This window comes from Sturnus vulgaris, chromosome 8 (assembly GCF_052056855.1).
Source record: "Sturnus vulgaris isolate bStuVul1 chromosome 8, bStuVul1.hap1, whole genome shotgun sequence".
Classification (NCBI taxonomy): Eukaryota; Metazoa; Chordata; class Aves; order Passeriformes; family Sturnidae; genus Sturnus; species Sturnus vulgaris.
Window position 1 is genome coordinate 37,615,210 of NC_142250.1, and position 23,416 is coordinate 37,638,625.

The window sequence follows — 23,416 nt, forward strand, 5'->3', positions numbered from 1 at the left end:
GCAGCTCCCGGAGCCGGGCCGGGCCTGCTGCCCTGCCGGGAGAGCCACGGGCCCGGAGCAGCTGCGGGAAATGGGAAATGTTTAAATGTTTCACTGAAAGGCGCTCAGGGAGTGGAAGTGCCCAGGGAGGGCTGGATCCCCATCCCTGGAGTGTCCCAGGAATTCCTGGAGGTGGCACTGAGTGCTCTGGACAAGGTGGGGATGGGCACAGCCTGCCCTGGATGATCCTGGAGGGCTTTTCCAGCCTCAGGGATTGTGGCATTCTGTGATAAATCTGTCCCAGAGCAGCGCTGACCCCGCTCCCCGCCTTCCCCTCAGTCTGGCGCTGGCGCTCACTGAAGGTGGAAACGAATCAGATGCACGTTTGGAGTTTTTTTGTTGTTTGTTTTAATCTCACCGCGATTAACCCTTCAAGGAGCGAGCAGAAATAAATCGGGAGGCACAGCGTGATCTCCCCGCTGTGGCGGTCCCGCCCCGTCCCTTCACGTAGAGCCGCGTTTGGAGCGGCGCGTGTGGAGCCCCCGCTGCCGCCTGGGGAGCGCCTCCGCAGCACCAAGACCACCACTCCATCATCATCATCGTCTTCTTCCTCGTCCTCCTCCTCCTCACGGCGGCCCCGGTGCCCTGCACGGCCCGCACCCCGCCGGTGCCGGCTCTCCGCCGCGATCACCGCCCCGCTCGCTGCCCGGCCCGCCCTCCCTGAGGGGAGCCGGCGGTGACGTCACGGCCGGGCCGCCCGGCAATGGGCGCCATTTTGAAACCGCGAACCCTCCCGCGGCTCCGGGCGGCTCCGTCCCGCTCCCGGCCCCGCTCCCGGCCCCGCTCCCGCGGCTCCCCCCGCCATGGCAGGTCTGTGTCCGCGCTGCGCGCTCCGCGCTCGGCTCCGCGCTCCCGCCGGGCTGGGCCGCGGCTCGGCTCCGTGTGGCCGCGGGAGCCGGCCGCAGGCCGCGCCGCGCCGGGCGGCACCGGCGGCTGATGCGGGAGCGCGGCGGCCCCGAGGGCTCCGGGCCGGGGGGCGGCGCGGGGGGCTCCTCTCTCTCCCTCCCTCTCTCACCGCCCTTTCTCCCTCCGCAGTAGTGGCGAGAGCTGGAGGCGACGGCGGCGGCAGCAACGAGGTGCAGTGGTGCTTCTTGCAGGTGAAGGGGGCGATCGACGAGGACGTGGCGGAAGGTGAGGGGAGCCCCGGCACGCGGAGCCCTCCCGGGCGGCCGGGGCAGCGGCGCAGCATCCCCGGGGCTGTGTGTGCCGGGGGGTGTGTGCCATGGCTCTGTGTGCCATGACTAAGCGAGCTCCCACCCCTGGAGCATCGCAGAGCAGGCACGGCGCCGTCCTCCAGCTCTTCGGTGCGAATCCCTGAATCCCCAGGTAGCTGGGCTTGGAGGGGAGCTCTGGAGATGATCCAGTCCAGCCCCCTGCCCAGCAGGGTCACCTGGAGCAGGTGACACGGGAACGTGTCCAGGAGGGTTTGGAATGGCTCTGCACAGGGAGACCCCAGCCCCTCCCTGGGCAGCTGCTCCAGGGCTCTGCCCCTCCATGGAAAGAAGTTCTTGCTCACCTTGGGCTGGAACTTGTTGTGGTTTAGTTTTTGGCCATTGCTCCCTGTCCTGTCTCTGGCACCACTGAGCAGAGTCTGGCACCGTCCTGTGACAGCCCTGGGGAGATTTGTGTGGATTGCTGGATCCCCTCTCAGCCTTCCCTTCTCCAGCCTGACCAGGCTCAGTCCCACTGCCTCTCCTCAGCTCAGAGATGCTCCAGTCCCAAAATGACCTCTGTGGCCTCTGCTGGACCCTCTCCAGTAGCTCCTTGGCTTTCTTGTCCAGAGGAGCCGAGAGCTGGGCACAGTTCTGGGCCTAGGATAACTGTCTCCAGTTCTGGGCTTGGGATAAAAGGTAACAACAGTGATACGATACAGGGAGAGGAAAAAAAGAAACACCAGTGGAGTCTGTCAGGCTTGTCAAGTTTCGCTCTGACGCACAGAGAGTGCAGCTCTGTCATTTGTGCTGCATTGAAAAGTGCAGTTTAAAGGGTTCCTGCAGCTGTGGAGAGATTTGATTCCCACTTGTTAACGTTTGGGAGCTATAAATAGGGATATTAAGCAGGGAAAAAGGGCACACCTTCACATTTCTCTGAAATTTTCCAAGCGCTTCATGTTTTGGACAAAGTAGAAAACAAGAAACATTTTAACTGGGAAAAATGTTTTCTGTGGTGTGCAGAACCTGGATGGAGTTTGGCTTGACTCTGATGAGAAAGTTCTTTTTCTGCCCCTAAATTTCCTGTATTCCAGCTGTCCAGGCTGGCAGTGCTCCTTTCTAGAGTGTGAATTGACTTGCAAGGCTGTGTGTGCTCAGCTTGGGTTTGGGATTTTGTTTTTGTTACTGGATGCAGTAAATATTTTCCCTTGCTTCCTGCTACGGGGAAATTGTGCTGACAGTGTTTTCATTTTCATGCCACTTGTTTGGCATTCCATTTAAAATAATGGCCATGGGAGGGATAGACTGGGAGCTGCTCGAGAAACTCGACTCACTCAGTTGTTTTCTTCCTTTTTCTCCCCTCTGTGTATTTTGTAGTTTGCTCTGAAGTGCCCAGAAAACTTATAAAAATGTATATAAGTAGCTTTTATGTTTTTTTAAATGGTTGTTTTTTTCTCAGATCTGGCACCTGTGTGGATAAAAGTCAGTTCTCCATGAGTAAAGGATGTAGTGCTGGGGGCACCTTGCTTCCCAGAAAAATCCTGAGTGGATTTGCACAGAGCAGGAAAGCTCCAGGAATCATTCAGCACCTGGTTTTGCAAAAGCGCCACTAAAGTTTCATTTTCCTATGGGAATACCAGAACTGTTTACAGGCTTTGTGACTTCTTGGTTTTATTTTGATTTGTGGCCCTTCTCTTCCTGTTGCATTTTGCCTTGAAATTGGAATTAAATATAAAAAATACGCTATTTATTTGCTAGTAATTGCCCAAATTTAATTCACTGGTAGGAGTACAAATACATTGCTAGATTTTGGGCCTCAGTTAGGGACATATTTATTCATTATCATATTTTAAATCCTCTCTTACCAAACTGCACATATAAACCTGCTTGATGGACAAACTGTTGCCTTGAAATAGCCTTCAAGTTGCACATCAGTTTTTGTGGCAGTGCAAACTTGTGACTGCTGTCAGTTTTTGGTCTATTTTGTGAAAAATCAGCTCTCTAGAGGAAGAGGACACCATGAAGTTGCTGTCCAGCCTGTTCCATGCAGAGTATTTTGCTGGATTTTCTTAGAGGTTTATTCAGGAGCTGAAACTGTTCAGCCAGAAAACTTTACCAGAAAATCCTTTCTTTTACAGTGCAGTTTTACAATGCAGTATACATTTTATATTCCATAGTTGTTTCTCAGGTGTCTGGCTTCAACACAAACACAGGGACAAGAGGCTGTATCAGATTGGCAGCTGGATTTTCCTAACTGGGTCATTAATACAGAAAATCACTGTCTCCTCTTTGTCTTGCCTTTCCTCAGTGACTAATCCCTGACCTCTGTTCAGCTCTGTGTCAGGAAAGAGAAGGGCACTGTTCAGTGTGAGCATTTCTGCAAGACCAGGATCATCCATCACTTACTGAACGTGCATTTGGGAAAGGGATGGAGATGGCTTTTCTACAATGGAAAAGTTTAGTTGGATTCAGGGAAGAGGACTGGAGGATAAAACAGATTGAGTGAAAGATTTAATATTGGGGATGGCAGCAATCATAATTTGAAAACAAAGCTAATTAAGAATTGTGTTGTAATTTTGTTGGTGGTGTTAACCACGTGACTCCAAAACTTGCACTGATTGCCCATGGAGCTTGGATTCTTTGGGTTGCTTTTTTTGTAAAGAGACATTTCCACATAGAGAATACAAATGCTGCCAGAGACTTTATCACTTCCATGATTTCAGTGCTGAATTTGTTTTTGCATGTTCAAAATTGTCCTGTTTTGGAAGGCTCTTTCTTTTGGGCAAGTAAAATGTAGATCTGTTTATTGAATAATGTACAGATATGCCCAAATTCCCGTGGGCCAGATGTTCTGCATCTAATCCATGACCACTTCTGGATGTAGTTCTGTATCTCCAGTTAATGATCTAAGAAATGAGTTGTTTTTTTTTTAAATTCTCCAGACAGTGACTGGTATTGATTGGCTGCCCTGCCAAACTGAGACATCCCTTGTTACCATCACTTCAGCCAACTCTCCTTCTGCTTTTGCTGCCTCCTAGGTGCTGGGTCAGACACCTCAGCAGTTTGCCAGGAAGCAGAACACAGGGAGCAAAGACAACCACAATCTAATAAAAATATATTAGCCTGTAATCCTGAGTGCAGCTACAAGTGATTTAAAAGTGTTCTGTAGAAATTGTCTTTACAAATCATCATATGTGGTTCAGGAATTCACTTGGCCTGTTCTCCTGTGCTTAAAGGAAATTCTGGCATGATTTTTGTGCTTTTAAAGAAAACCTCTTGCAGTAGAGGTGCAGCTCTGGGATGTCTGGTTCAGTTGCATGCAGGGAGTTGCAGAATTGGTTGTAAGCTTTAATAGTGTGGTTTTTCTGTGAGAACTGGGAGGAGGGCACTAATGACTTGGACAGTGGGAGGTGTCCCTGCCATGGCTGGGGTGGCATTGGGTGGGCTTTGAGCTCCCTCCAACCAAACCAGGCTGGGATTCCATCATTATATTTTGGTGAAATGTGAAGCTTTGGTAAGATGTAGCTTGTGAATGATGAAGGGTCTGAATAAACAGTGAATATCAGTTGCAGGGTTGTAAGTGGAAATGCAAAACAAAGCACTTTGAGTAGGGGGAATACAGGAATTAGTGCAAGTCTTCCTGTGGGAGCCACTGGGTTTGTCCCTGCAGAAGGGCAGGCTGGCTGCAAAAAGTCTGATGAAAAATGACAAAACCCACTATTTTTAAAGGATGGGAAGGTGTGAAAGCTTCAACTGAAAGAAAAATTTTATTTTCTTACCATGTTAAGACTTCTATGAACTCCTGGTAGAAGTACACCCAAAACCATCACAATGAGCTACTTAGGAAAAACTAACAATAGCATGAATTAATTAAATGTGCTTCTAGTAGGAGAAAGCTTATTGGAATTAGTCTTCCAAAGGTTAAAGAACAATTCCAAGGCAGTAGATTTGCACAAAAGAATACTGAATTATGTCACGAATCTGAGAAACAGCCTCCATAATTCCTCATGGCTTTTGGGGAAGCAGGGAAGGAGCACATCTGGGAGCTGAGCCCTGGCTGTGCTGCTCCCTTTTTGTGCCACACTGGTCTCACTTTGCTTGCACTGACACATCCAGGCAGCCCAAACTCAGGGAACAGCTTTTTTGGGATATCATCCACAGGGCTCCCAGTATCAGGTCAGTCAGCTCCATTGATGAGAAATCCCAAACTGAGCTCAGGGTGGGAATGGCACTGACTGTGTGCCATGGCTGGAGCTCGGGGGTGCAGTGCCATCCCTTGGGGGGGTGCAGTGCCATCCCTGGGGTGCCATCCCTGGGTGCTGCTGCCTGTCCCCCTGTGCTCAGCACAGCCAGCAGAGCAGCCTGCACACTCCTCCAGGAGCCAAGTGGCTCAGCTCCAGGTGCCCAGGACACACAGGAGCTGGCAGGCTTTCCCACACAACTCCAAACAAGATGTTTGCAGTTTGCCATGGCCTGTCAGCAGCAGCACTGACCTCAAACAGCTCCTGCTTCCCCACTGGCCAGTGCCCTGCTCGTGCTTTACCTCAAATCTCTTCAAGGGTTTCAATTAGTCCCAAAAGCAGAGTTATTTTGGACTAAGTTAAACCCTGCCAGGTGCCTAAAGGCAATTCGAGCCATTTCACAAGCAGTTTGAGCATTAGGGCATAAGAAAATGGTTAGACCTACGGATATTTTAGGTTAGCAGAGTGTTTAGTGGTGTAAGCTGAGAGAAGTTTGGTCTGGGCAAAACTATACCCCTTTGGCTTATTCTCCTGATTTCTGGTGCACCTCACTCCTGTGTTAACTCTTCAATGAAATCCTAAAAGTGGGAATGTAAAAACTGAGTGTACAGCATTTTAGGAGCACTGGCAGCAGGAGCAGTCGGTCCCTCCCCACTGAGGGTGACCCCCTCAGTTCCCCTGGCTGTGCTGGCAGCTGTAGGGACAGCTCTCGTTCACCTGCAGGCAGGTCAGTGACACGGACAGGAGTCAGAGCCCTGCCGTGGCTGGAATGGCAGCACTGCCTGCAGCACCAGGAGGGTGGGGAAGGCTCTGTAGGGAGCAGGGTGCTGCCAGCAGCTCCCTGAGCTCCCTGCTGTGGTACCTGCAGCCGTCCCAGCTGGAGGTGGGGCTGACTTCACACCTCTGCCCGCCCCAGAACCTTCCGTGCAGCTGCGTGGCCCTGGGACTGTTGGGGAAGTGCAATTACTGCAGATCAGTGACAAGCACTTCTGAGGCCCTGTGTGTCTGGAGCTTGTTAAGCTCCAGGAGGATTTTGGTTTTTAAACATTTTTTCTATGATTTGCTCTTTAGCAGGTGCTGGTCTCTAAATTGCTTCGTTTTCTTTGATAATCTCTTCCCTCTAAAGGGGCTCTCTGTTTCTTTCACTGATCTTATTTGCTCCTATTCTATTTTTTATTTGAGGAGTCTTTGCTGAGTTGCTCTGAAGCGATGGTTCCTTGCTGTTCCCAGTGCCCACGTTTGTCACCTCTGGTCGCTCAGAATGGTCTGTTGTCCCTGTGTGCTGCAAAGGGAGCTGTGTTCTTTCTGATGTAGTGTCACACAGTTCAGCACAGCATTCCAGGGAGATGCAGTGTCTACTCTCTGACTTGATTTAGGAGCACATAACCTGCACTGATCCTTCTGCACACTCTGCTTGCTTCCCATCCCCACAGTGCCTCCCACAGCTTTGTCCAGCCCCAGGGTGCCTCCAGCTTTGTAGGGTAACAGTGTTGGAGGGAAAGGTCCTCCTTTGAGCTTGATGACAGCCACAGGAATATTCCCTCTGCTCAGCTCCCCCTGGCAGTCTCCTGCCAGCCCGTGCCAGTCACCTGCCTGCAGGCCAGTCCAGCCATTTCCTCTCAATCCCTGGGCCTCACAGCAGTTCCTGCTTTGGTCCCAGGATGGCTCATGGAAAATGGGGCTGTGCATTCAGACTCCTCTCTAGGGAGCAGGACAGGAGCCAGCTTTGCAGGCAGGCATTGTTCAGGCTGTGTGCTGAAGGGCTATGTTGTCCATTACATACTTGGAAAATTCTGAGTTAAAATGCCCTGGAAGCTGGAGCAGCCTCCTTTGTAGGTGCTGTTGGAGTGTTTGGTTCCTTTTCAGTGCATGTTGAGGATTGGTTTAGTGACAAAGGGCTCTGAGCAGCTCAGGAGGATGAGAGGCCCTGGTGCTGACTATCTCCTTAGTGTTGGTTCTGAACACGAGCTGCAGCTGCAAATTCCCTCTCCTGGCTGATCCATCATGTTTTCAGGTTTGGGTTTTAACCAGAGCAGCAGTGCACAGCCAGCTTGGAGAGGAAAAGTTCACAGGAGCTAAATTTAGGCACCTGATGTAGATGTTGTGGATCTCTTTGCATTCTCCATTACCTCAGCTGATAGTGGTGTCAGAAATACCCAGGATGAATCCTGGGGGGATTAAGTTAGTTTGCAGGTATAAGCTTGCTGTCATCTCCAAATCCTAACAAAAGCTGTTCTCTGCCACCCCAGCCCCTTCACTCCCTGCCCAGGAGACTCTGGAGGCTGTAAACTTCCCAGAATTCTGGCAGGAGTTGTTTGTGGGGAGGTTCTCACTCAGCAGAGAAGGTGAAAGGCTCAGGGCACTCAAACTGAACTTTGGCACATCTGACAGGGCTGTCCTGAGGCAGGGGATGGGCTGCACCACGTTGCTGTAGAGCTGGATATTTGTGGCTGGTGTGTTGGGATGGTGTTTCCTACCCGTGGATCAGTGCTCTTGAATTTGGGGGTACTACAGGATCACAGTGTAGCTGCCAGCAATCCTTTTAAAACAGCCCAGAGTTTCTCCTCTGCATGCAGTGTAACCGAGTTGGAACTCATTTCTAGAAGTGAGGCTAAACATGAATTTTTCATGTCTGGAAAGAAATATTGCCAGCCTTGTATGTTCCTGTGCAGTCCCAGGGACTGCTGCCCTCCCTGGTTACAGCAGGACGATTTACATGGATGCAGAGCAAGTCGCAGCCCCACAGGAACAGACTGGAGGGACAGGTGGACAATCCTCTGCTTCTAGAAAAGCAATACCTGAGCAGAGAGCCTTGGGCTGCTGTCCATGAGCAAACCTTGCACTGCTTTGGCTTTGCTCACCCTTTGCCACATTGCATGGGAGTTACTCTGCTGGCATGGAGCAGAGGCTGAAGGGGGGATAACCCTGGTGCTTGTGCACCTGAGCAGCAGTTATGGCATGGAACAGAAAAGCTTAGAAATGAAGTCATGCAGTGATGGAGAACCAGCAGAGGTTTGCTTTGTTCTCTCCTGAAAGTTTTAAGCTGACTTGGGAGTGAAGAGAAATGTAGGTGGATGAAGTGTTGAGCAGAACAGGGATGGTTTGGAATTCATTCTGTGCTTTACTTGGAGTCTTGGAATATTTTTTTTTTTTTATTTCACCTGCTTTGAGATGGTAGAGTGCTGAGGATAGTGGGTGGAATGATTTGGGGGATTGAGCTGCTTCAATTAAACATGCCTGTAGGGAAAACTTGATAATTCATACATTTATGGATAAAACAAGTACAGTGCTATTAAAACAGGTGATTGCTCATATTCCAAATTTTGTAACTTAGGAAATATTTGGAGAAAGCTTCTCTATTTTTGTCCTGCTGTGCCCCCCCCAGTTCCCTGTTCCCTGGAGCATGTTGGTTCAGACTATTTCAGTGCATGTTCTTTATCCTCCTCTCCCTGCACTTCTTGTTTCAAGCCATGGAATTTGGGTAGTGTCTGTGTTTTGGTGCCTTTCCACCCAAGATTCTGTTTGGACAGCACTGCTGGGGAGTAATGGCTGTGTCAGCAGCTGGTTTGGGCATTTTTTGGGAAACAAAAATGATACACAGATTATTTTGAGCAAGTAATTGTGTGAATACTCCAGTAGAAAACGGGAGAAGCTAATAATAACTTTTTCTAAAATAAAATGGAAAAGTAGCTTTTGTGACTTTGAAAGAATTGCATGTGTCAAGGAGGCATTTATTGCTGCTATTATTCCTGAGTCTCCAGGGGTAAAAGGGATCCTTGCTAGAAGGGCTGGCAGGTGGTGGTGGCAGTGGAATATTAGTTTTGCTGCTAATAAACTTTCATAATGCAGGGCTTCTTCATATCTGGGTACTGAAAATGTCATAAAATTCTCAGTGAAGTCACTTCACTGATTGCTTATCTCCTCAGTTTGGTTCTTTTTCCTTGGTTTGCTGCTTTTCCAGGGTGTCTTCTAAAATCCCTGTGTATAATTAATAATAAGTGATAATTGACTGCTAATTCCCTTCAAAGAAAGGTGACTGAAAAGCTGGTTAATAGTGTGATATTGAAGGCTGGCATAAATCTGTAGAAGATTATATTTACTCATTTATTTAGCTCTTCTAAATAATCATTTTTTTAAATCCAAGAAGGTAAATCATTATCTCTGCATACTAGGAAAAAAAATGTTAAAGGCATCATTGATAAAAGATGAAAAATGAATTTATATTGAGAAAACTGGTTAGGGTTTCTAATCACCTTGCTCGTGAGATTGGGGCATTATTGAAAGGAATTTCAAAGCTAGCACATCAAAATCAATACAGGAAAGGAGTTTCCAGGGAGTCTCCAATTGCACACTCTGCAACTAATTGATATGATACACTTCAAACCTCAGGATTTTGCTATCTGCATCATAAATGCAATATTTGATGTGAGCAGGCCCAGCAGGAGCAGTGTTTGCTGAGTGCTTTGTTGGGTTTGTTACCATCTGCCCCAGCCCTGGGACACACATTTCCAGCTCCTTATCTCCTCTGCCCTTGGCTGGGGTTGTTCAGTGGCAATTATTTCTTTATTGCCACCTCCCAGAGGGGCTGGGGCTGCACTGGGGATAAGCTCCAGCCCCAGGGCACTGCAGGTGCTGAGGGCTTTTCTGTGCCCTCCTGCTTCCTCCTGGCCTTGCTGATGCTTCTGCAGGAGCTGCTTCAGGGAGCTCAGCTGGAAGAATTCTGGTTTTATTTTCCCCCTTTCTCTGAGGGGAGCTGCCTGTTCCAGGCTCCTGAAGTGACTCCCTGAGTGCTGGATTCAGAAAAGGCAGGTGTGCCTCACCTGGATCATGGGGACAGCACACCTGGCAGGATGGACACACTGGGGTGGGATCCCTGGGGGGAGCTCAGGGCTGGGATAATCCCCATGGACACTGCCCAGGGCAGGGATATCCCCATGGATATTGCCCAGGACAGGAATTATATCCCCATGGATATTTTCCACAGACACACACACACCTTGGGAAGCTCAGGACAGGAATTAAATCCCCATGGATATTTTCCACAGACACACACACACACCTTGGGTTCCTAAGCCAGTGCCCCTCTGGTGGCTGAAGGCCTGCACTGAGGAATGAGTAAGTGTTTTAGCTTGTCAATTAAAATGTGCCAGGCTTTGGAACCTGGCTGCATTTGGGGGTGTAAATGAAGAATTGTGTCATTGCATTAATACTAGTAATGATTTTTTTATGTTCAAGTCTTGGAACTCCTTGATTTGCTTTCCACATTACAGTGCTGGTTTATTTCTGTTCTCTCTACAGCTGATATAATTTCAACAGTTGAATTTAATTACACTGGTGATCTTCTTGCAACAGGAGACAAAGGTGGCAGAGTGGTTATATTTCAAAGGGAACAAGAGGTCAGTGACTCAAAAAACAAAAGTGTTGTTACTACAGTGTTCTTGTGTTGCACAGTCTCACTTCATCTGTTCATGTCCTGAGGTTTAAATGGAGAGTTTTCTCAGAAAACCCCAGGTTAGCCAAGTTTGTAAATATATGCCCTGTGCTATACTTGGTAAGTTGGTGTGGTGAGGGTTCCTTTCCTTCCTCCCAAAGAAAAAAGTCCCCAAAATCCAAGTGAGCTATTTATATGTACCTGGTGTCCTCAGTGTTGCTTTGAAGAATTTGGACTTTTTCCTGAATTTTTCCACTGGGTCAGGTTTATCTGAGATAAATCACAATGCTTTGGGAAAGAATGTAAAAGAAGTTCAGGAAACAAGCTGCAAGGACTACAGGGTAAGGTGGTTAAAAATTGTATGAGGATTTAAAAGCAGTGAAACAGCCACTTCTCCAAAAGCACTCGAGCATTTCCCATCAGGAGGGTGGGAGCTCTGTCCCTCCTGCACTTCCACAGCTCCTCTTTGTGAGTTGAGCTGTGGGACACTGCTGGAATGTTCCTGTGTGTTCATCCTGAGCTGGGATACCCCGAGCACCAAGTGCTGAAAAGGAATCGTCACGTCTGGGAGGAATCTGCCATTGTGTTCTTTACAAAGTCAGCATTCCTCATGGCAGTTCTCACCAAAGTCTGCTTATCCTGTCCTTTGAGGGAGCTGAGGGAGTTGAGCTTTCCCTAGGTCAGAAACAGCAGAATTGATGATGGAATTTTAATTCAGCTTGTCTGTACATGAATATTACAAATGCTCAGGTGCTGTGGGATTTGCCCAGCAGAACCCCTGTGCTCTCTGTAGGGCTCAGATGAAGCTCTGGGCAGTGTTTGGCATTTCCCAGCCTGTCCCACAGGTGCCTCTCGGGTTGTGCTGGAGCAGGGAGGTGCCAGCACTGCTGGGATGTTCCCTGGCTGCACCCACACGGCTCCAGCCTCCTTCCTCAGTTCCTCGGGGTACAGAGACTTGGCTGAGGCCCACACAAGGTCACAGGTGCCTCAGGAGCATCCTGAACTTCTCGGGATCTTGTGCCTGACATGGAGGGGGACTATTATGGGTTAGCTCTCAGTTGCTCTGTAGGGCAAAACCTGCCTGTCATGGCACTTCCTTGGAAGGGGGGAAAACAAACCCCAGGTCAGACTGCTCACACAGGAATATTCAGCTGTCTCCTTGGGAACACATGGAAACTCAGGGAAGAGTTGGGAATGAGGGACATTCCTTTTGTCACGTGCAAGACTACAGGAAAGAATCTAGAATAAGTATAATGTTGGAATCTTAAAATAATAACCTTATTTTTTACCCAGTTTGGATTTAAGAGCGGGTTAACTAGGTCAGTTAAGGGGTCAGGGCAGCTTAGGGTGGTTATACAGTTCCCCAGACACTGGGATTTGGAAAGGCACCCTGGAATTCTCTGCATCCCCTGGCTCACAGGACTTGACTTCACTCACAAGCAGCAATTACTCCAAATGTGTGAGTAGAGAGGGAAATCTCCAGTGCCAAGGCAGCTCTCCCTGAGTGCAGGGAACTTCTGCACGGGGTCAGGTGAGAGGAACCTGCCCAAAATTCTTACAAATCAATGGTGTGTAGGGAATAAAATCATGTAAAGTCTGGGAGTTAATGAGTGTGGAAATTCCAGAGCCATGAGGCACTGCAGGGCAAACTGCAGCACCAACCACTGACACCAACTTACTTGGAAAGCCTGATAACGAGTTGCCTCAAATCTGATAATGCAAATCTGGGGAACCTTGGGACTTTGCTCTCTGTTCCTTGCTCCCACACTCACCACATGAGGATAGCACAGCCTGAAGGGTGCACAGATATTTATTTATACATAAAGCTACATTTCTGAAGAGGAAGGCTGTGTGCACTGATGCTAAACTAGGTACAGGATCACAGACTGAAGATGCAGAATTCAAGAGCTGTTGGAAAAGCTGACGTTCTGATTGACAATTTTTGATTTGTATGGGCCATTTCTGAGGGACCCAGTGCCATCAGCCTCAAGAAATGCTCTTTTTCTTGCAGACTAAAAGCCGTCCTCTCTCTCGGGGAGAATACAATGTTTACAGTACCTTCCAGAGTCACGAGCCTGAGTTTGACTACTTGAAAAGTCTAGAAATTGAGGAAAAAATTAATAAAATTAGGTGGTTACCACAACAGAATGCTGCTCACTTCCTGCTGTCTACAAATGGTAAGGGCCCTTTATTTTGCACAAAGAACTTTGTCATTGGAATATTGTCTCACCTGTCATACACTTGGGGATTTTTCTGACATGTTTTGGGGTAGTTTTAATGTCTTCTCTAACTACATGCAAAATACATGCAAAATTTTGATTGTAATGTTGGCTGTGTGACTACTGAGTCTGTTTAATTTTGGTGCATCATGGAGCATCTGTAAATGAAATTGTAGAACTGGGGACATGGGTTAGTGGGAACAGTTCGACTCATAAAGGTATTTTCCAACCTAAACTATTCTGTGGAAAAAATTTGCTCTTATTATCAGAGGAATACATTGTTCCTAACAGTTTGGATCACTTGGTGAGGTCATGGTGAAATTGTAAAAGCAAGAGTGACTTCTGTCTGCTGGTCTGTACAATTAAAATAATTTCCTCTGATAGAAGTCTTAATAAAGCATTCTTTAAACTGTGTCATGTGAAATGCTGTGCAGGACTTTGGGGAGGAGAGGTTTGGCTGCAGTGAGCCAAGGATCTCACCACTGGGTGAGACAAGTGTGCACTCACTGGCTGCCCTGGAACAGCTCCTGGTAACCCCTGGGACGTTCATTCCTTTGGAACCCCAAAGTGGGAACAAATGCTGATCTCTGCCTTTGGCTCTGAGCAGGGACCTGGAACAAACCTGGCTTCCTTAGGACAGTTACTGTCAGGAGTTCATGTGTCTGTTGGGTTTGGTCCCTAGCAGTGATCTGTTAATGTAATTCAAATAATCACCCAGGGCTTAGTGAGGAATTTGGGTAATTGGTGTGTGACACTGTCCCCAGACAGTGGCATTTGGGTGAGTGGGAGGCACAAATTGGGATCTTATTGAAACTGCACCTCACATTGTGGGTGAGGAGATCCATCAGGGTCCTGCTGCTGCAAGCAGTGCAACCACAGACAGTTCACTCGTGTCCACTCTGCTGAGTGCATATTTAGTGACTGGATTTTGTATTCAATTCATTCTCAAGCATGTGAATTTTTGGTTTTAGATAAAACTATTAAACTATGGAAAATAAGTGAAAGGGATAAACGAGCCGAAGGTTATAATTTAAAAGATGAAGATGGAAGACTTAGGGAGCCTTTCCGAGTCACAGAACTACGGGTACGTCTCTGCTCTTTGACCTTGTGTATCTCTCTGCATGCCCTTCTCTGTCTTTGTCCTGCCAAACTGAAATGTGCAAATCAAAAATGGTGTTTGGGTCAGGGTCATGGAAAACTTCCAGAAAAAAATTGAAACACTTCGTTTTCTTTTATATAAAAACTATTAAAAAAAGTTGCTCTGGAAAGCTTGAGGGAAACTTTCATCATTATAATACTGTATTTCTAAGAGGATGACTCAAAAATGGGAATAGGTTATTCTGTGGCTGGATTAAGGTGTGTTTGTTAGAGCAAATTCCAAGCATTTGGATAACCTGGATATGCACTGGAATAGTGTTGGACATCATGCTGTAGTGGTAGGGTTAGTGCTCCAAACTCGGGATCGTTTGGAGCAGGAGCCCAGGAAATGAAAGGTGGGGTTGGGGTTTTTCCTGGGGTTTCAGGTTGTTCAGCAGGAACAGAAGTGGGGCTCTCACTGCTCCCAGAGCCACTCCTCCATGGCAGGGACTTGAGCTGGAGACATTTCTTGGGGGTTTGTATTGCTTTGGCTAAAGTTAAACAGAAGCTTTGGGTGTACAAAATACTTTGGGAATGGAAATCCCAGCCTCAGTGTGTGCAAGCAGGGCTGGATTGAGTATTCCAGTGGGAGCAGCTAACCCAAGGACATCCCTTAGGATCCGGTGGAGTTCTGGGATCTGCAGCCTTGTCCTGCTGGAGCAGCTGGGGAGTTGGTGAGAGCAGGCAGCAGCTGGGCACTGGAGGGGCACTCTGGGCTCCTGAGGGCACTGTCCTGCACGGGGCAGCAGCAGCAGGAACCTCTCCAGTCAGTCCCTGCACTTGCTGCAGGCACTGCAGCCTGGGAGAGGGGCTGATGGATGAGCCAGACTGAACAGGAACTGGCTGGAGGAAAAGCCACACCTGGAGGTACCTTCATGTGCTGAAATGCTCAGGGTTTGGAGAATCCAAAATCCTGGAGCTTTGGGGCTCTGTTGGCAGGTTTTGTTACACAAACACAGCGCCCATGGAGGAGAAACAGCACTTCACACAGACACCCTGGCATTTCCCAGTCCCATTGCTGATCCTTCCCATTGTGCAGGCTGGGAGCACTCTGTGCTCATGTAGGACAGGGGCCTGATAAAATGTAATGGATTAATTGTAATTGTTAGCTGGATGTAAACAGGCTGGGAGATAGAAGCTGGGAAGGCAGGTGGGGAGCTCTGGGATGGGTCAGTCCCTGTTCCAGGTTGCCTCAGGCACCCCTGAGCCCAACTGGTTGTGGGAGCAGGACAGCCAGGTGTGCCTGAACTCCTGCTGAGTGTTCCTGAACAAATGGGGAATTTTCTTGGGGGCTGTTCTTGCCAGTTTCCTGAACACCCATCTGAGGTCTGGGGTCATTTCTAAGGGCTTGTTTCCATAACCTTTGGATGCCATTACAAACACAGCCCATGTGCCCATGAGGCACCAAGGACTGGCTTTGACTGGGAGGTTTCCTGTTGGCAGTGTCCAAAGTCAGCATCCATGTGCTCTCAGTATTTTTCGTGCTCAGTGGATTTCAGAAGTGTTTAGTCACCGAATCAATACAGAAATCTGTGCAGTGCAATTAATTAATTGCCATTAAACAAGCTGTGGGGCTCAGGGCTCAGTGTTGGCGCCAGTTCTGTTTAAGGTCTTTATTGATGATCTGGCTGAGGAGATGGAGGGCAGCCTCTGAGCTGGCACAGGATGGAAGGTGAGTGGGATGTGCATCTGCTGGAGGGCAGGAAGCTCTGCAGGGGAAACTGGACAGGCTGGCTTCCTGGGGCAGGGCAGGGCTAGAGCCCCATCCCTGGAGGGGCTTCACAGCTGTGTGTGGCACCTGGGGACAGGGACAATGGGGGGTATTGGGAACAGCAGTGTTGAGGGAATGGACTCAGCCTGGAAGGTCTTTCCTAAGGCAGTGACTGTGCCTGGGTGATGTGTCAGCAGTGACTCTGGGGGCTCAGCAGTGACCGTGCTGGCTCAACAGTGACCCTGGTGGGCTCAGCAGTGACCCTGGTGGCTCAGCAGTGACTGTGCCTGGGTGACCCTGGTGGGCTCAGCAGTGATGCTGGTGGCTCAGCAGTGACCCTGGTGGGCTCAGCAGTGACCCTGGGGTCTCAGCAATGACTGTGCCTGGGTGACCCTGGTGGCTCAGCAGTGACCCTGGTGGGCTCAGCAGTGACCCTGGTGGCTCAGCAGTGACCCTGGGGGCTCACCTGGTCTCCGTGCCCAGCCCGTGTGCTCTGTGCCCGCTCAGGTGCCAACGCTGAAGCCCATGGACCTGATGGTGGAGGCGAGCCCGCGCAGGACCTTCGCCAACGCCCACACCTACCACATCAACTCCATCTCTGTCAACAGCGACTACGCCACGTACCTGTCTGCAGACGACCTCCGCATCAACCTCTGGCACCTGGAGGTCACCAACAGGAGCTTCAGTATCCTTTGGTGCCCTCTGCACAGGGTGCTGTGCTGGAGAATCGCTTCACTGTTACTAATTGGAGTGGGTGTTTGAAGGCAGGGATTAAAGGAGGATTCTGAAATCTGGAGGTGTAATGCAGTGAAAGCAGCTTTGGGATGCTCCAGTCGTTCCTGAGGGCAAGCGTGCCTCCAGTGGAAAACCGTCAGTAGAAACATCAGAGAGGTTTGGATTTCTAAGGAGAAATTGAGGAATTGTGGGAGCATCCCTAATTGGGGAGTTCAGTCAGCTTAAATAAGAGTTGTTGGGTATGAACAGTAGATATTTTGTTACTGTGGATACTTCTTTCAAAGTTTGTGGTCTCTTAACCAAGTGACGTTTCTCTTGTAACCTAATCTCATCATTTTTTTCATGCCAAATGATACTATTAACTGCAGAAGTTATTTTCAGATCTTTTTGCAAACCTGTGCAACAAAAACTAACAGTGTGTTTTACATTGACAAATCTGCAGTGAAATAGAAGTTGCAGGAGTACTCATGCGTAAGTAGGTCATTTTCTAAAGTTTTAGGTCAGGTTTTCCCAAGCTTTAGGTAAAGAGATGAGGTTTACTTGGTGTGCAATAGGAAGCATTAAGAAGGAGGCTTGAGGACACTTGCTGGACTTGGATTCTTGTGAGGTATTCTTTCACTCCAGGAGGCTGAAATTGCCCAGCATTGTGGGTGATGGAGAAAGCTGGAGAGGCACTTTTAAAAGAGCATGTAATGACAAGCCAAAGGGGAATGAATGGCTTCCCACTGCCAGAGGGCAGGGCTGGATGGGATATTGGGAAGGAGTTGTTCCCTGGGAGGGTGGGGAGGCTTTGGATTCCTGGAAGTGTCTAAGTTGGGCAGGGCTTGGAGCAGTCTGGTCCATTCCAACCCAGACTGTTCTGGGATTCTGTGGCTTGTCAGATCCAGAGTCCTCCAGGCTCTCCCCCTCTCATACCTTACACACGGTGGGAAGGAAGCTCTTGCCCAGTTTCGTGCCTGGCATTTGGAAGCTCTGTCACTGCTCACTGCCGGGGGGGCTGGGCTGTGAAGCGTTGCAGGCCTTGACCAGCTGTGGCAGACATCGTGGACATCAAACCAGCCAACATGGAGGAGCTGACAGAGGTGATCACAGCGGCCGAGTTCCACCCCCACCACTGCAACGTGTTCGTGTACAGCAGCAGCAAGGGCACGATCCGCCTGTGCGACATGCGCTCGGCAGCGCTGTGCGACCAGCACTCCAAGTGTGAGTGCCCTCCTTCCTTCCTGCCTTCCTGCCTGCCTGCCTGTCTGCCTGACTGTCTGCCTGACTGTCTGTCTGACTGTCTGTCTGTCTGTCTGCCTGTCTGACTGACTGGTCTGTCTGTCTGCTTGACTGTCTGTCTGCCCTCCTGCCTGCCTGCCTGACTGTCTGCCCTCCTTCCTTCCTGTCTGCCTGTCTGTCTGACTGCCTGCCTGCCTGTCTGTCTGACTGTCTGCCCTCCTACCTTCCTTCCTTCCTTCCTTCCTGTCTGTCTGCCTGTCTGTCTGACTGTCTGCCTGCCTGCCCGTCTGCCTTCCTTCCTGTCTGTCTGTCTGCCTGCCCTCCTTCCTGCCTGCCTTCCTGGCTGTCTGTCTGTCCTCCTTCCTTCCTGTCTGCTCGCCTTCCTTCCTTCCTGGAATCCTGGAATCCTTCCTTCCTCCCATCCATCCTTCCTGCCCTCCAGCTGCAGGGGATCTGACCCAACCTCCCCGGGGAGTGACAGGTTTGGAGTGCTGGGCACGTCTCAGTTCTCTTGTTCCAGGTGTGAGGCACCACCTGGCTGCTCCTGTTTGCCCATTTTTGCCTCATACCTGACAGAACTTTGGGCACCAGTGACACCTGTCTGCTGGCCACACTCGTGTGCCTCTCAAGGTATCTGCTCACCCTGTGCCAGCTCAGGGCAGCTCTTCCACTCCTGCATTGCAAACTGGGCTGATGCTGCCAGAATCCCTGTCCCCTGAGTGCAGTGCAGCTGCTGGGATAGGATGGATCCTTTGGGAGTTGCCAGGGATGCAGGGTGGCTGCTCCTCGGGCTGCTGAGCCACCAGAGCTCGAGCAGGTGAGGAGAGGAAACTTTGCTGTGCAACCACGAGGATCCTGCCCAGGCCTTGCACAGTGTTCCTGTTCCCTGCTGGCAGAGCTGTGCCCCAGCAGTGTGCCCAGCCCTGGGGATGCCTGCCACACTGACACTTCCTGCCCAGCTTCCTTCAGAGCAGAGAGAGCTTTCTTGGTGCTAGAAGGAAAAATTTGTCCAGTGTAGTGAGGAATGTGAAGCCACCCCTCTGATCTACTTCAGTGTGGCATTAAATCACTTAAAAGCACTTTATTTTTAACTGCTTGTGACTGAATCACATCCTGCTGCAGGGGTTCTGTAAACATGAACAAGATTGAGTAGCCTGGGTCAGGAATCTCTGATTTCAGAGGCTGGCTTGTGAATTTAAACAACACATGTGTTGATCTGCTCTCTAAGATCACACAAACTGTGTTGCAAATGTAGCTGCTCACACTTCAGTGGTTTGTTCAGTACAGCTGTGGTTCAGAGCTAAAGGAATGTACATGGTCCAGTGGTGTCCTCGTGTTTGGGTCGCTGCTGTTGCCATCTGCTCCTGTGCTGGGTGATGTGTAGATCAGCCGTGGTGGGTACAGTACCCACTGCTGTTTGCTGCTTGGGTTGGTCCCCAAGGCCTGTGAGCTGTGGTTTGCTGGTTCTGTGCTCCAGTTGAATGTTGGAGATGGACATCAGGCAGTCTGGTGACCTGGAACACCACAGTGCTAAAAAAGGGATTATTTCTGAGACGTGTCTAACAGCAACTTTCTTCAAAAAAGAAATTAGTCACTGATTTAAAATTTTCCAATACTGAAAGCATTGGAAGCCGTGAGCTGGCGTTGGTTTCATGTGGAACTGTGTGTTCTCTCTGCAGTTTTTGAGGAACCTGAAGATCCTAGCAGCAGATCATTTTTTTCAGAAATAATATCCTCGATATCTGATGTGAAATTCAGCCACAGCGGGCGATACATGATGACAAGAGACTACCTGTCAGTCAAGGTGTGGGACCTCAACATGGAGAACAGGCCCGTGGAGACCTACCAGGTACAGCACCCGTTTGTCCTGAGCTGTCCCTCTGTCCCTGTGCCCCGTGGGCATGTCCAACACGTGTCCCTGTCCCCAGGTGCACGAGTACCTGCGCAGCAAGCTGTGCTCCCTGTACGAGAATGACTGCATCTTTGACAAGTTCGAGTGCTGCTGGAACGGCTCTGACAGGTGAGGGGCTGGGGCTGGGGGCCTCAGCACTGGGGATGGGCTCCAGCCTGAACACGGGGTGCCAAGAGCTCCCACTGAGGGCAGGAATCCCCTGGAGCAGGCAGTTCACACACACAGCATTGCCAGGGCTGGTCCTGCCTCTGTGCCCAGGTGAGCCTCACCTGCAGAGCTGCCCCAGCACAGGAGGGACCTGGAGCTGCTGGGAGGGAAGGCTGGGACACCTGGGATTGTTCACCTGGCCAGGAGAGGTTTGGGGTGACCTCACTGTGGCCTCACAGCACCTGGAGGAGCCACAGGAAGAAGATGGAGAGGGAGTGGGGATAAGGGATGGAGAGACAGGACACAGGGAATGGCTTTCCCAGGATTAGATGGGATATTGGGCAGGAATTGTTCCCTGGCAGGGTGGGGATGGAATTCCCAGATTTGCTGTGGCTGCCCCTGGATCCCTGGCAGTGCCCAAGGCCAGGTTGGACATTGGGACAGTGGGAGGTGTCCCTGCCATGGCTGGGGTGGAATGGGTGGGATTTTAGGTCCTTTCCAATCCAGACCAAGCAGTGACTTTGTGGACAAGGGACAAGGGATAGAGGAGCACCAGGAAAACCTGCTTTGCTCACGTGCAGATGAACAAAGTGTAACAGTGCCAGTGGCAGGAGGGCACCCCAGGGAACAGCGATGCACGGGGGGCAGTGCTGCAGGAATGGAGCAGGTGTCAGTGCACAGGACAGGAATGGAATTCACAGCCCGGTGATGGACGTGCTGTGACAGCCACGTGTAAGACACACACAGGAGGGGTGGATTTCCTTTCTAACAACATGTGCCTTCCTTTCCCTCGAACCAGCACGATCATGACGGGATCTTACAACAACTTCTTCCGGACGTTTGAGCGGAACTCGCGCCGCGACACCACCCTGGAGGCGTCCCGGGAGAGCAGCAAACCCCGTGCCATCCTAAAGCCACGCAAAGTGTGCACGACTGGCAAGAGGAAGAAGGACGAAATTACCGTTGACAGTCTGGACTTCAACAAGAAGATTCTGCACACGGCGTGGCACCCCATGGAGAACATCATCGCTGTAGCTGCCACCAATAACTTGTATTTATTCCAGGAGAAGGTTAACTAAGGATGGCTGCCCGCGGACACAGCGTCGTCTCGCATAGTTCAGCTCAGTTGTTTATCTGTAACAGAAGGCCTTGTTGTCCTATCAGTGAGGAACATTGATGCACTTAACTTCCCTTGAGCTGTTGGAGAGCATCTGGCCTGGCTTTGAGTTCCTGGCGTGGTTCTGCCTTCGGTGGGGTGGGAGCGTCCACGCGGCTTTCGGGGAGGACCCTCCGAGGCAGAATTGGTGGACAGTGCTCAATGAGGCCAACACTCAAAACAAATGTATTTATTGATGTCTGAGCCTTCCTTTCCAGTTTATAGACCAAAAAAAAAAAAAAATTAACACCCGAGAAGAAAAAGTTGTCATAAAAGTGTAATTTCTCTCTCTCGCTCTCTCTGCTGTAATATTTGGGCCTTTCAGAACATTTCTCGTGCTTGATGCCTGTGCATTCCTCCTCAGGCCCAGGGCCAGGCTCTGACCCCGGAGCACTGCAGGGCTTGAGGTGGGCTCTAGGCAGGTGTCCATGGCTATTTACTCACCAACTGTACCTATAACCACACCTTCTGGTGGAAACCACTTAATAAATAACAGCCTAGCAAACGTGTTCTTAGAGCTGGAGGGATGTATTCAGTCTTCTTTTTGTATTGCATGTCCTGAGCTGGTGCAGAACAGTTCTGGTGGCACCTCTGACAGGGTTTGCCCCAAAACACCGAGTTTTTGGCAGACTAATACGAACTTCTTTGTGTAGTATTTCAGATTCTAAATTTAGAGTTTCCATGGCATTGTCATAGAGTTGGAGTTGCACTGGATTTGTTGTCAAAGGCTCTGTGTGTGCCAAGTAGGAGATGGAAAGGGTCCTAGAAACATCCACAGCCTTAACCAAGTGTCGGCCTTGCACGGAGGGAACCAAAACATCGCCACCTTCTCTGCTCTGAGGGTCAAAATGCAGCTGCTCTGGTGCATCTCACCCTCAGCCAGAGACAGACCTGACGTGCATTATGGTTTTTAACCTTTTTAGTATTTGTCACGAAGGGAACAGTTTATTTTAAGTATTTGCTGTAGTATCTTGTATTTCCCACTGCAGTTCCAGAGCCACTCCGGGCTGTGCTGCCCAGGGAGGCCACGCCGAGCCCAGGCTGGTGGGACAGCAGCTGCTGGAGCTCTCTTGCTCACTTGTTTTAAGCCTTAGGTACTGTTTCTTTTTCTTTTCTTTCTTTCTTTCTTTGTTCTTCTTTTCTTCCAAAGAGGCCTAAATCACATCCCCTTCCCCCGGATGAGCCCGGGGCCACGTCCAGCAGCCCCCCCCACGCTCTGCCAGGTGCCTGCAGCCTGGGAACTCCTTCCCAGAGCCCCAAGCTTTCCCCCAGCAAGTCCCAAGTGTGGTTACACTCCGTTTTCCCTGGAACAAAGGCCTGTTCCAGTCCCAAGAGCAAACCGTGGCCGTCCCGCCCCTCCCGGTCCCACCCCCCGAGCCACTGGGTCCCAGGAAGGTGGGAAGGACAAAGCCTGAGGTTCTCTGTCCCAGGAAAGGTTGGGCTCAGCCAGTCCTGGCCCGTTTGTTGGTGTGACACTTTGGAACTCTGGAGATGTGGAACTGGGGGGTCGCTGAAGCGTTGATCCGACCGCGTTCCCAACGCCCGCTCGAGCCGATCCGTGGGGTTGTACATAATTGTTCAGTTCTTTTGACCAAAAAGTTTAATAAATTTTAAATGTTTACCTGGCCGTGCTCCCTGTGTTTTGACATTTCCTTCCGTGTGGGAGGGAACTGGCTGCATGGACCAGCCCAAGGGGGATGTTTCCATTTGGGATGGTTGGAGTGGCCAGGGTTGCTCCTGGATCTGTTCTGTCAGCAACTACAAGTGGAATATCAGTAAAAAGCATAGGCTGGAATCTCCTATAGCCCTGTTTGCTCGTACCACTCTCAATTAGCTTTTGACTGTTCCCATGGAATTTTTAGCCTTTGATCTAAAACCAGATTTTAGTGTCAAGTTTGATCAAACTGCTGCCTAGTGGAGCACCCTGGTCTAGTGGAAGGGGAGGAGCTGGATGGGGGTTAAGGTCCCTCCCACCCCAAACCCTTCTGGGCTTGTTTCTGCCCCATGGCTTTGGGCAGTCCCACACCCTGGGGGAGTGCACCCCGCAGTGCAGGTCTAGGACATGGGCTCAGCCCCTCAGTGATGATCATGCCCTGAAATTCAAATTGAAGTCCACATCAACGAGGAATGATGAACATGGAACATTCCAGTACCTCTGTGGCCGAGCAGGAGCCAGCACTGCCCCAGGGCTGTGACCCCAGGGAGGAAGGAGCTGGGGGACAATGGCAGTGAAAAAGGGACACCGTGCTTTAACCCCTTCCCTTCAACCAAAGCCCAAACCTTTGCTCAGCAGGGCCCTGCTGCTCTCAGTCCCAC

General features: G+C 50.1%; 1 protein-coding gene across 2 annotated transcripts; it reads left to right on the forward strand.

Moving 5' to 3' along the window:
- The first annotated feature begins 457 nt into the window (after positions 1-457).
- Positions 458-22,721, forward strand: PPP2R2D (protein phosphatase 2 regulatory subunit Bdelta). 2 transcript variants are annotated; one of them, XM_014890674.2, is made up of 10 exons: positions 458-849; positions 1,075-1,170; positions 10,730-10,827; positions 12,874-13,039; positions 14,053-14,165; positions 16,437-16,614; positions 17,703-17,867; positions 19,565-19,734; positions 19,814-19,905; positions 20,744-22,721. In XM_014890674.2, exons 1-10 carry the CDS (start codon positions 843-845, stop codon positions 21,021-21,023), a joined length of 1,365 nt encoding a protein of 454 aa, XP_014746160.2. In that variant the 5' UTR covers positions 458-842; the 3' UTR covers positions 21,024-22,721. The 2 variants fall into 2 exon arrangements, with proteins under 2 accessions (XP_014746160.2, XP_088025599.1); XM_088169473.1 differs by having other exon boundaries at positions 723-849; positions 1,078-1,170.
- The last annotated feature ends 695 nt before the right edge of the window (positions 22,722-23,416 follow it).